Source organism: Eulemur rufifrons, chromosome 19, assembly GCF_041146395.1.
Source record: "Eulemur rufifrons isolate Redbay chromosome 19, OSU_ERuf_1, whole genome shotgun sequence".
Classification (NCBI taxonomy): Eukaryota; Metazoa; Chordata; class Mammalia; order Primates; family Lemuridae; genus Eulemur; species Eulemur rufifrons.
Genome location: NC_091001.1, coordinates 67,692,304 through 67,706,568, shown reverse-complemented (window position 1 = coordinate 67,706,568; position 14,265 = coordinate 67,692,304). Strand labels below are relative to the sequence as shown.

Genomic DNA, 14,265 nt, shown 5'->3' with positions numbered 1-14,265 from the left:
ATCTAACTATCGGTGATAAAGACAGATTTTTATTGGATGAAATCTGTGCCTCAAAATACAGACATATAAGTTTATGAAAAGGAGGCACTGCAACCAAGGATTGAATAATCTTTTACCAAAAGCCTGATGGACTGCCTTAGCTTTCTACATTTAGGTTGTATAGTAGGGATTTTCTAGATATTCTCTAACAGGACCCCCCTTCTTTATACTCTCCTCCCTCTCCCCACTTCAGACACAGGCTAACAACAGAAAGCTCTCAAGTATAACAGCCAGTAAAAATCAGTGAATACACAAATGTTTTGGGAAACCTAATGTTTCCAAAACTTATTTAAATAAAAAGGCATATTTTTTTGCCTCATACACTAATGAACATTCTCTGGAAAATTGTGTGATACCAAAGAAAAAAGGTAAACATAAAAATTCTCACTTTAGACTATATGCAAAGTTTGCAAAAGACTAAGTATGGATATCAATTAGAAGGATGCAGACATTAAAGGATTGAGAGAGATCACACAGAAAGGAAACATGCACAGAACCAGGCAGATGAAAAAATTTGAGAATCTAACAGAGCCTAATCCACCATGTAATAATGATAGGTTTACATTATGACTCCTACCACACCAAATTAACAAATTCAAATGCTACAAAGCAGGTCACCTATTATTATAGTTATTGTTAGACTACCACTACTGCTGTAAAATACTAGTCTACTTTATTTCATAAAGTAGGTTTGACCAGTTTCTTCAAATAACAAGCACAATTGAAGCATATAATTCTGCTGAGGAAAACAGTGAATTAAGTTAAAGCTTACCTGAACAAGTATCATATTTAATTTCCCAATATACACCTTTTCTTTCTAAGGGGGGAAAAAGATTAAATTAAACAAGGGCCTAAAGTGGGTATAATAACAAATAGCTAAAACACAGACAATCCTCTTGAGAAACAAATGATTACAGCTCTACTGTAAATGATTGTGCATATATATGTTTGTGGGTCTTTGACAGAAGTTGGTTCTAGTTAAGACTCAATATTTAAATAATTTTATGCTCTCACAATATTCTCCAAAAAAAGTTCTTACCTCCACACAAGTTGGGTCAGATGACGTCTTGATAATGAGGCCAACAACATATTTTTTTATTCCTATTAAAAAAAATTACACATAATGGATAAAAAAATGTTTAACGCTTTTATAAGAGCATGCTAACAAATCTTCAGTACCAAAGGCTGGGGGAAGACAGGGTAAAATTAGGTAATACACTCTAACCCCATCACCAATCTTGGCATTTTTTTTTTTAAATGCCAATAAATTTAGTATACTATTCATACTTTAAAAATTTTTTGGTTATTCATTAACTTCTAATAGAATACAGGTTTAACAGTTACTAACTACTGTCTTCTAAGATACTCTTCAATTCTACACCAGTAAAGTACATCAACCAGTAATTTTAAAAATATACCTCATGGAACCAATAAGAATTGTTCATTTAAATAAACACATACATCAAATAATTTTTATGGGTTAAAAGTTTGTATTACCATTTTCCAATTTATTTTAATTGTAACATTAAGCTAATACTAAAAATATATGTTTAATCCCCCCATATACACACATAATGTAGGAAAAATATCGAATTAGGAAAAAGCTCTTGTTTCTAATGCTCCTAAAGCTCTTTACTTAAGGATACCTTAAAGGTACAACCTACTCTTGCCTTTGATTTTAATCTGTATCATTCAGAATTTGTTGAGCATCTACTATCTGAAATCACAGGAGTCAAACTGTCGCAGAATATTCAATTTTTAGAAAAACTGTTCAAGAAAACTAGTGTGGTGTACCTACATTAACACACCCAAAGGATCTGAGACAGCATCCCGAAGTGAACAAATTAATATATTTACAATGTAGAATTAAGGACTACCAAATACTCTCACATCTGTTAAATTTAGGCTTTGGAACCAAATGAGTTTAGTTACAAAGATTTTTAGTTTCTTGAGCTTCCTGAATTTTAGAAATGCAGATAAGGATTTGGAGTTTGTCCCAAGCCCCATCTAACAAATTTGGAATGTCGTACTCAAATTTTCATTGAGAAGGAAATTGCTAAAGGAGTACACCCATTATGAGTAGCAGGAAATATACCCAACTCGAAGGCAAAAAAATGCTTATGTGATTGTAAAACTACCTTAATACAGTTATCTTCATGAGCTCAAGTATTAAATTCAGTCTTTTAAACTACGGTTCCCCTTCCATCATTGGCACTCAGAAATACAATTTTTATTACTGTGTGTGATGAAACTGGCCATTTTTCCAATGTCCCAAATAAAAACAAAACAAATTTTTAAAAAACACTAAGTATGAAAACACTTTCCTAATTGCAGAAAAATTTTATTAATATAATAAAGCCAAACAAGGGTTATTTATTTATATAATGAAAATCTAATGTTAAGTAATGTCAATGTGCATGGTAACTTTATGCTACAAACATGTATAATGAATGTGTGAATGCAAACTATCTTGTTTATATTAAGAAGTCAGGTAAAAAGTCAGGCAAAAAGTAGTAACTTGCAAGAGGCATCAATGAGTGCTAAAACCAATGGGCAGACATTTGAAGAGGAATGAAATATCTGCATAGTCCCAAATTATCTTCCCAAGATATGTCTCAATTATGAAGGGAAAAATCGTAATTCTGTAAACTAAAAACAAGCAGGCACCATCATAATAATGAAGTGATAAAAGTTAATAATAAATGAGCAGTAAGACATGTTGACAACATGGACCCTTTCATATGATGGACTGAGAAGGACATAAAATCACTTCTGTGGTAGTCTCACCAAAAAATGTAGACATTCAATCTAAACATGAGAAAACACACAAATCCAAACACACACATTTGACACAACAACAGAGCAGAATTCATAAAAATTGTCAAAGACAAGAAAAAGAACAATTAAGAACTATCACAGATTAGGAGACTAATGAAATACAACTACTATATGTAATACAGAACAGAAGAAGGACATTAGAGGGAAAATTTGTGAAATTTTAAATTAGGTCTGTAGTTAATACTACTGAACCAACATTAATTTTTTTGGCTTTGATAATGGTACCATGGTTATATAAATCGTTAATACTAGGATAAACTGTTTTAAGGGTACAGGAAACTCTGTAGTCTTTCATGCAATTTTCTACTTCAAAATAACAAAAGATGCTATGTGGATACAAAAAAGTTTGGTCTACTTTTAATATAAATTTTTTAAACAAAAAATAGAGAATTTGAACACCAATTTGTAACAATTACTTTGAGGAATTCATACAACAATCTCACTCTTACAGTAACATTTTACTACAAATTAATTTCTATGTATCCTTAATGTCCATTAAATACAATAAAATAATTCTGGTTGTGTTGACTCTTCTGTTCTTTACAGGTAAATTGCTATCAATAAAGCCCCTAAAAAAGAAATAAAAGGATGATTCTAAAAAGTAGAATAAGCATCCCACCAAAATCTCTTAATACAAGTATGCATAACATATTATTTAATAAAAAACAAAAATATAGCCTATTTTCAGATTAAATAACTGTCAATACAGTATTATAAAACATTTAGTAGCTTTATCCTAAATCTTCCATAAGGAACAAGATGATGTAAAAGTACTGAAACACAACATTTATGATTTGGAGGTTTTTCTTTGCTCAGGGAAAAAGAAAATACGATCAAACATCTCCTTCAACTCTTTCATTACCAATTTAATCAAATAAATCTGCCCTCCCCAACTCCCGGTATTAGTTCTCGGTATTAGTCCTCGGCCTGTAAGGAAAAGGGCCATACAGCAGGGGGTAAGCAGCAGGCAAGCAAACAAAGCTCCATCTGTATTTACAGCCTGAGCTGCCTCCTGTCAGATCAATGGAGGCATTAGATTCTCATAGACCTTCGAACCCTACTGTAAACTGCGCATGTGAGAGATCTAGGTTGCGCACTCCTTATGAGAATCTAATGCCTGATGATCTGAGGAGGAGCTGAGGCACTGATGCAATGCTGGGGAGCGGCTGCAAATATAGATTTATCATGAGCAGATGGTTTTGACCGCACAATAAATATAATGCACTTGAATCATCCTAAAATGATCGCCCCACCCCCATCCATGGAAAAACTGTCTTCCATAAAACCAGTCCCTGGTGCCAGAAAGGTTGGGGACTGCTGAATTAAAGTACCTTTTCCCTCCTTTCAGAGGCTTCTAAAATTCACTTGTAGCCAGGAACAGTGGCCACAGGATCTTGTCCTTTCCTCTTCAAAATTTTCATTAATGATCATGGTTTATAATTTGTTTTTCAGAATGGGACTGTCCCTATTTCAAGGGAGTAAAGGGGACTAGGAAACTCTTCCCTTGTTTGAAAATTGAAAGCTTGGCCAGGCATAGTGGCTCATGCCTATAATCCCAGCACTTTCAAAGGCCAAAGGGGGAGAATTGCTTGAGGCCAGGAGTTCAAGACCAGCCTGGCCAACACAGCTGAGACCATGTCTCTAACCCCCCAAAAAAAACAACTTAGCCTGGGATGGTGGCACATGCCTGTAGTCCCATCTACTCAGGAAGATTGCTTGAACCCAGGAGTTCAAGGTTACAGTGAGCTATGACCGTGCCACTGCACTCCAGCCTGAGCAACCAAGCAAGACCCTGTCAATTAATAAATAAAATTTACTTGTAGATGGGGCAAAGGGCAAAAGATGAAAACTGGGGTAAAAAATGAAATAACTGGTCAAAAACTAAAGGGTTTCTTGCACTAAAAAGTCTCAACTTAATGGCACTCTACAATCAGTACTCCTATAGCCTCTCAAACCACCAAAGCTATACATAAACCATAACTCTTTTAATCAAGTACTGCTCTGCATAAAGTGTCTATGTAGATTCTCCTATTGTTAAGTACAAGGCTTATTTGATCAAGTATCATAACTCATTTTCCAAATCCCTTCCTCTTGATTTACCGAAAAATAAAAAAATAAAAGCAGCTCGATTAAGAATAATTTTCCAATTGCAAACTACACTTTAAAAAAATAAAACAGCAGTGATGTAATACATATCAAAGCAGAAAGTCCAAGTGTTTATAAGTAGCAGAAATAGCTCAGCTTGTGAGATTTAACAGAAAATGATCTGAAATTTTAATCTTTTGGTCAACTATTCATAAAGCTTATGTGAAATTGAGGTATTTCTTCCAGTAGCTTTCTAAGCTCTTCCTTGAAAAACTTCATATAAAACGTAGGGAAAATGACATAAAAATTAAAAATATTTCAATGAAAAGCTCTCACTGAAGCTGTGTGTCTTTGTTAAGTGCTATTATCTTCCAATGGTTACTATGTCACCAGGATTTTCAATGGATTTGTACACTGACTTAGCATTCTTAGAACCACACAGTGCTCCGAGAGCCTATTCTTACTAATATCAAGAAAAAAATCAAGCCATGATGGCTCATGCCTGTAATCCTAGCACTCTGGAAGGCTGAGGCAGGAGGATAACCTGAAGTCAGGAGAGTTCAAGACCAGTCTGAGCAAGAGTCTACACAAAACAGAAAAATTAACCAGGCAAGGTGGCGCAAGCTACTCGGGAGGCTGAGACAGAAGGATTGCTTCAGCCCAGGAGTTTCAGGTCGCAGTGAACTAGCCACTGCACTCTAGCCCAGGCAACAGAGTGACACCATCTCCAAAAAGAAAAAGGAGAAAGAAAAAGAGAAAAATTCACCTCCAAAGTTGGTAGACTAAACTTTCTTTCTTTCTTTCTTTTTTGAGACAGAGTCTCACTCTGTTGCCTGGGCTAGAGTGCCATGGCGTCAGACTAGCTCACAGCAAACTCGAACTCCTGGGCTTAAGCAATCCTTCTGCCTGCCTCAGCCTCCTGAGTAGCTGGGACTACAGGCATGCGCCACCATGCCCGGCTAATTTTTTCTATATATATTTTTGGTTGGCCAGATAATTTCTTTCTCTTTTTAGTAGAGATGGGGTCTCGCTCTTGCTCAGGCAGGTCTCGAACTCCTGACCTCGAGCAATCCTCCCACCTCGGCCTCCCAGAATGCTAAGGATTACAGGCGTGAGCCACCAGGCCGGCTGGTAGACTAAACTTTCTAATTGCTTTTATGGAAAGTTATTATTATTATTTTTTTTTTTTTTTTGAAAAACCAACCATACAAAATTTATTCAAAAGATGACATACAACTGTAAAAATGCCTAGATAGTCATTAGAAAGTAGTTAGGACATGTAAATTTTCTAAACCCAAGGGTTTTATGCATGTAGTCTTTATAATCCAACTATTTTCTCAATCTCAAGAAAAATTTCAAATAAAAACACAGCAACGTCAAATGGTCAATATAAACTTGTACCTGAGTATTATCAACGTTAGTAAGCTAAAAAGATGAGATTTAAATATATCCCATGATGTCTCAGAAGACGCACATATTTGTAAGTTATTTAAATAGTAGTAATAATCTTGTCCCCCAGAAATGTCTTGTACATACTGGATACTGGCTAAAAGACATGCATTACTGAACCAGATTTTTATATGAAAGATTCACAAAAACCCATTAAAATATTGAGAACAAATCAATACAAACTGTGCCACATTCTCATGGAAACAAAACTCTACCCCCTTCAAAATTTAAGTCATTTAGTTATAAATTAATATCCTATCTAGTCAGGGACAAGTTTTTAACCAAATACAGGATTTCAACCCTATTAAGAAATAAACACATCCCCAGATAAGTTCTTATAAAGCATGAGTTAAAACGTTGTACATTCCAATTTCTCTCCTTCACAGTAGCAGATTTTCATATACAGGTTGGGCATCCCAAATTTGAAATGCTCAAATCTGAAACTTTTTGAGAACCAACCTGACACCCAAAATGGTCATTGGAGCAGTTTGGATTTGGGATGCTCAACCAATATAATGCAAATATTCCAAAATCCAAAAAAGCCCAAAATCTCAAACACTTCTGGTCCCAAGCATTTTGGATAAGGGGCAGCCAACCTGTACCACAGAAAATGGAAAGCCTTAACTAACTATAACAAATGTAAACTACAAATGGGGCGAGGGGAAAAGAGTTCAATCTAGTTCCAACCACTTTGAAATACTTCAAGTACTCTATCAATTTCACTTTAAATATTTGTTTACTCTATAAGCTATAGAAATGTAAATTTGGTACATTCTTACCTCAAAACCACAGAGAACTTAAACGATTATCACAAACATCAGTCCATTTATACCACCAAGATTATTTTTCAGAAAGATGGTCACTAATATAGTTATCTATTGTCTTTACCTGCATGTCCAAGGTTGCAGAATATTGTTCCTACTCTTCAATGAAATCATCATGAGAACAAAGAGCCAAAAGGAAGACAAATAGCTTAAGAATCAAGAGTTTTTAACCTAAGGTTCCCAGAGATAGGCTAGAATCAAATGATAAACTTAAGAGAAATGGATCTAAATCAACATTCATCATTCTTAAATGGATGTCTATGGCCTCAGATATTGAACAAGAACTCAAAGGTACGGAGCAATTAAAATTTCATTAAAATTTATAGCAGGGCCGGGCGCGGTGGCTCACGCCTGTAATCCTAGCACTCTGGGAGGCCGAGGCGGGTGGATCGCTCAAGGTCAGGAGTTCGAGACCAGCCTGAGTGAGACCCCGTCTCTACTAAAAATAGAAAGACATTATATGGACAACTAAAAATCTATATAGAAAAAATTAGCCGGGCATGGTGGCGCATGCCTGTAGTCCCAGCTACTCGGGAGGCTGAGGCAGTAGGATCGCTTAAGCCGAGGAGTCTGAGGTTGCTGTGAGCTAAGCTGACGCCATGGCACTCACTCTAGCCTGGGCAACAAAGTGAGACTCTGTCTCAACAAAAAAAAAAAAAAAAAAAAAAAAAATTTATAGCAGCATTACTCACAATAGCCCAAACGGGAAAATAACCCCAAATGTCCATCAACAGATGAATACATAAAAGAAATGTGATATGTATGCACATTGGAATATTATCCAGCCTTCAAGAGGGAATGAAATTCTGATACATGCTGTAACATGTATGAACCTTCAAAACACATGCTAAGTCAAATAAGCCAGACACAGGACAAATACTGTGTGATTCCACTTACATAAGGTACCCACAATAGGCAAACTCACAGAGACAGAAAGTAGAACAGTGGTTACTTTGCGCTGGAGGGAGAGAGTAATGGGAAGTTATTGTTTAATGGGTACAAACTTTTAATAAGGGCTGATAAAAAAATTCTGGAGATAAACAGTAATACAGATATTGTCAATGTACCTAAGGCCACTAAGTTACACATTTATAAAAGATTAAAATGGTAAATAGTTACATATACTTTATAACAGCAAAAATAATTTTATTAAACATCCAACAATTTTTGCAACAGATTACCAAAAAATCAAGTTTATATGACCCCTTTTAAAAGTCTGTCTGTAGGTGGCTTCTGTCTCCTGTTGCTGCATGGATGCAAGCTAAGGATTAAGCATTGTTAGGTCTCAAGTATAGGCCTCTTCTGGAAGTTTCACATAATCAAGATACTTGGTAGGGACCAAATTGTTATGTTAACCAGAAGCTAGTATGTAGAAGTGGTAGAAAAATTGTTCCTGTCCACTATATATGATGAAGAAAAGTAATAGAACAGCTTGAAAATACTGCCTGGTTTCTTTTAGATATGTATATTTAATAAGCATTATTTTTCCTTTATTATACTGAGAAAAAATATGAATAGGAATGCCTGTCAGTCTCTCAAATTAGACTGATGAAAGTGTTTGTTCCCTTCTCAAAACACTGTATACTGTGGGATTTCTCATGGATTTTCTTTAGACACAAGGGCTTAAGAGCCCAAAACTTAACATTTTTTTTGAAAAATCACCAAAAAAGGAAACAATCATCTCTGTTCAATAGGGAGTAACACTATCAACTTATAATAATTATCACTGGAATAATCAGCCTGTCAGGAGACTTAGAGATCACCTAGTCTTATAAATACTTTAAGGAAATTATGAAGTAGGGTTTCTGCTGTGAACTAAATACTCAAGGAGCTATGAAAAGACTAAACAACATGCGGGGGGTGGGGGGGGCGCGTAACACAAGCTAAGTAAGTGGCACAGTAAGTTCCAAGAGCATTTACAGAAGTGAGATGATTTCTAACAATGGGTAGGAAAGTGAGTTTGAAGTGAGCTTTGAATAGCTAGAGTAAACTCCTGCTCACGGGATAAATGAACAATGGCAGTTCTATATACAATAAATAATCAGAAATTGATGCAAAAATACCATTTGTAATAGCAAGAAAAAACATGAAATGCTTAAGAGTGAAATCTGACGTAAGATTATCAAAGACCACAAAACTGCTACAGTTAAAAAAAAAAAAAACCTAAAAATAAACGAAGAGAGATTTTTATTGTCAAGTCTCTCCAACTGGATCCATAGATCCAGTGCAATCTGAACCACAATTTCAGCAATTTTTGTCACCATTTGCCAGGTAATTCTAAACTTTTTATGGAAAGGCAAGGAACAGCCAAAATTTTGAAAATAAAGTTAGAGGACACTGATTTCAAGACTTAGCCCAGTAATTAAGACAGTGTGATATTAGGTTAAAGACAGGTGATGGAGTAAATGGGTCCAAACATATATGGTCAACTGATTTATCAACAGCAGGAAAGAAATTCAAGGGTAGACAGAAATAATCCTTCCAATAAATGGTGCTGAACATCAGAGTCTATGTGGGGGAAAAAAAAAAAAGTACACCTCACACCATATGCCAAAATTAAGTAAATGAATCATAGATCTTAATACAAGAGCTAAAACGATAAAGGTTCTAGAAGAAAATAATAGAAAAATCTTAGTGACCTTTTTGAATGACAAAGATTTCTTAAATACAACACAAAAATGATGAACACCAGGGGAAAAAAAAAAAAATCAATAAATTGGACTTAGTATTTAAAACTTTTAAAAAGCCTACATTACAAAAATGAAAAAGCAGCTGAGCATGGTGGCTCACAACTGTAATCCTAGCAACTCACAAAGCTGAGGCAGGATGATCACTGGAGCTCGGGACTCCAAGGCTGCAGTGTGCTTTGATCTTGTCACTGCACTCCAGCCTGAGTGTCAGAGTGAGATCCTATTTCTAAAAAAAAAAAAAAAAAAAAAAAAAAGGAAGGAAGGAAGGAAAAAAAAGCCACAGGAAAAAAACACCTGCAAAACATATATTTGACACAATACGCATATCTACAATACAAAGAACACTTAGATCTCAATAAGGAAACAGACCCCCCCGCCCCAAAAAACTGAGGAAAATAGTTGAACAGACACTTCACCAAGAACATACTGGCAAAGCAAAGAACACATACGGGTGAAGTGAAAGGATACACAATATTACTCATTTGGGAAATGGAAATTAAAACCACATTGAGATACCATTATATACTCACTATAATGGCCAGAATTAAAAACGCTGACCATACCAAGTGTTGGCCAGGATGTGAAGCATACCCATACACTGCTGGTGAGATGGTAAAATGATACAAACATTTTGGAAAACAGTTGGGCAATTAAACATAAACCAAAACCAGCCACTCCATTCTTTCTTAGCTAATCAAATAAGTGACAGCAAGCACATGGGGGGAGCAGTGAAGGAGAAAGTAATCACAAAGAGACAGATCTTTAGTTACAGTAGTTGTTTCATGGACGCATGCATGAGACAAAACTTACCAAAATATATGCAAGTCATTGTGTATGTCAATTATACCTCAATAAAGCTTAAAAAGTCAAATGCAAAGAATTATAAAAGGCCAGTATCAATTAAAGGCAACACATTAAATAACTGATCTTCATTCAGTACAATAGGAGATCTTAAGCAGAAGTGACCAGATTAGTTCTGTTTTTAAAAATATCAGACTCTGTGGTGAATAAATTGTAAAGACACACAAAAGTAGGTGTTAGCCCAGTTAGAAAACTATTAGAGAATATTCAAGATAATTTGAGACTGGTATACAGTTATTTGGCAAAATGCAGATATTTCATTTAAAAAGGCTGGCAATACGCATGCTGTTTATTCATATTCAGCACATAGGAAACACAAGGCTTTGTACACATTAATTTTAACCTCCAAAACCTTGCAATACAAATCAAAAATTCAAAGAGGTAAAACAGCTGCTAATTAATGTACCACGTGTGTCCCACTTCAATGGAGAGCACTAAATAAAACTTTATGTGTCACCAGTTTTGGTCTGTCAACTTCTGAATTAAGACACGCACCTGTACAACTAAGAAATTTCAATGGCCCAGCTACTTTTTTTTTTTAAGACAGAGTCTCTCGTTCTGTCACGCTGGCTAGAGTGCAGTGGCTAATTCACTGCAACCTCAAACTCCTGGGCTGAAGCTATTCCCCTGCCTTAGCCTCCTAGGAAACTGGGAGTATAGGCATGAGCCACCACGCCCAGCTAAATTTTGTATTTTTTGTAGAGATGAGATCTGGCTCTTGCTCAGGCTGGTCTCGGACTTCTAAGCCTCCCAGAGTGCTAGGATTACAGGCCTGAGAAACCCCACCCTGGCCCCAACTACTTTTAAATATCCAAATTTCTAAAATGTTCCAAACTTCCAATTATGACCTTATCATTTTGGACTACTTTTTTTTTTTTCCAGAAATTCACCACTTCTCTTCAATGTCAGCAAGTTTGTATCTATTTATGAAATGATCTATAAACCATATGTATTAACAGATTAAAACATAATCCCCTTAATTTAAATAAAAAGTATATAGAGTGTCATTTTTTTTTCCCCAGAGAGGAACAGAGGAGGCTTCTCCCCCTTTACCATTTGAATTTTCTAAGTGCCATTTTTTTTTTTTTTTAGAAAGGAATGGGAATTATCTGAATCATTACTCTGATATGCAGTTAAGATAGAGAATCAACACCACTGACAATCCTAGAGTACCTTTAAGAGTTCAGTGAATGACAACCCCTACTTACTTGGAAATTCTTCCACTTAACCTATCAAAATTTCCCCTTCACCTTCCTTAAATCAAAAATATTTACCATCTTTTGGCCGGGCGTGGTGGCTCACGCCTGTAATCCTAGCACTCTGGGAGGCCGAGGCAGGAGGATCGCTTGAGGTCAGGAGTTCAAGACCAGCCTGAGCAAGAGTGGGACCCCTTCTCTACTAAAAATAGAAAGAAATTAGCCAGGCAACTAAAAATAGAAACAAAAAATTAGCTGGGCATGGTGGCAAGTGCCTGTAGTCCCAGCTATTCAGGAGGCTGAGGCAAGAGGATCCCTTGAGCCCAGGAGTTTGAGGTTGCTGTGAGCTAGGCTAACAGCCATGGCATCAGGCTACCCCAGGCAACAGAACCAGACACTGTCTCAAAAAAAAAACGTTTTTTAAATAAAATAAATTTACCATCTTTAGCCTGTAATAACTTAACCTGACATATTAATTACATATATATTACACACATAAGAACAAAAATATTTAGAAAGTCTTAATGCTCTTAAAGTAATGAATTAAACTGACAAACACTAACTCAGTATTAACAATACATTAAATAATTATATATTGAGCACCTACAAACCAAGCAGTAAGAATGGAACAAAGACATATTATGATCCCTGATATCATGGAGCTTATAGTTAAGCAATAAGGGGAAAGAGGAGTACGAAAAAGAGCCAAGTATGATTTAGGGAAGGGAGAGCCAAAAACAACACATAAAAAACATAACAAATTAGACAAGTATTTCTAGTCTAAAGCTAAATGAGAATCAGAGCAATGTAGCAAATTTTATATAACACAAACCTGAATTTATTTAAATGTTTTATATGTTCCTTTCTCTTGTTAGTAAAATGTCTTTTTTAAAATGAAATGTCCTTACTTGCTAATTATTATCTATATACATCTTTTACTCCTGGAAATTTCACCTTTTGTGACCCACTGGTCCAGGATACACTAAGGTATAACACACAACAAGAGACATCTAACCCAGTCAATAACTAACACACAGCCAGGGACATCTAACCCAGTCAATAATTATCACATTTTCTTGGCAAAGTTACTTTTGACAAAAGGCCCAAATTGAAAATGCCATTACTTTAAAAGGAATGTGGAAAAATTAACATATGCTATGGACAAGAACCTAAAAGTAGATAACAGAAATGCTACATTGGAAAAATCACAGAAATCTAATTTTGGCATGCTGTTTATGCAGCCAGACCTATCCTTCCTTTAAAATATACCAAGTATTTCTTTCCACTTGTATGGATGAAGCTTGCCTGAAGAGCTCAACTTGGTCATCATTCTGTTCTTTTGGCTCATGAAGCTCTGCTTACATATACCTAGTTTAATGCCGATACATTATCTCTCTTTTATATACATGTTATATCACATGTTGCATTTTTCCAACTATGGCGCTTTGATGTAGAGGTGTATTTATATAACCTTAATACCTAACAGTACTTCATACAAAGCAGATGCACAATGTATGTCCCAGGTAAGCAAATATATATGCTAAGGAAGTTGGACAAAAGTAACTATAGCTAACAAGTAGAAGATAGCTTTAAAAGATACTACGATTATAGAAAATGGAATACGGTATTTTGGGAATTATACTAATTTATGTATTTCTCATACCAAGGTTACTTAAAAATGAGGAAAAATTAACATTCAGAAACCTTACTGTATTTTGTGAAATACAAAAATCTCAAGGATAGAGAAAAGCCTCCCAGATACCATTAAAAAGTTGACAATGTCAAATAATGTTAAAAATAAACATGTATAAAAGAATTATAAAATTAAGATAGTATTAATCCTACAGATACCCCCAATAAAAGTCTGCTACCAAAATGACTGCCTTGTTTGAATAGGTCACTATTAAATTCCTTTAAATACTGATACCTGCTATTTGTGGAAACAATGTAAATTCTACTTCAGTGTAAAAACAAAAAAGCAAGCCTCAAAGTAGCAATAAATTTCTCAGTTTGGGGGGAAAAAATTTAATATAGTATTAAATTTATTTCCCAATGCTTCAGAAATGAGACCAAGCACCTTAAACAAAAATATGAATCATTAAATACAAACTGGTAGCTGCATATCTAAATCTAGAGTTCACTAACATACTCTGGGAGCCATTTTCCATGCTCTTGTATTAATGAGCACCTGAAACAACCTAGGAGTTATACCACACTTTTTCCTTCATATAATGACTTCACTCACAATGGTGAAGTGGATGATAGAATAACCTGAGGTACTTA

General features: G+C 35.3%; 1 protein-coding gene across 2 annotated transcripts in view; it reads right to left on the bottom strand.

Moving 5' to 3' along the window:
- XPO1 (exportin 1) overlaps positions 1-14,265 on the bottom strand; it is a 45,269-nt gene that overhangs the window by 15,829 nt on the left and 15,175 nt on the right. For both annotated transcript variants that reach the window (XM_069495033.1, XM_069495034.1), the window contains exons 5-6: positions 1,079-1,140; positions 812-856 (exon numbers count right to left, since the gene is read on the bottom strand). In XM_069495033.1, the coding sequence (XP_069351134.1) occupies positions 812-856; positions 1,079-1,140 (107 nt within the window). The remainder of the gene's footprint in view (positions 1-811; positions 857-1,078; positions 1,141-14,265) is intronic.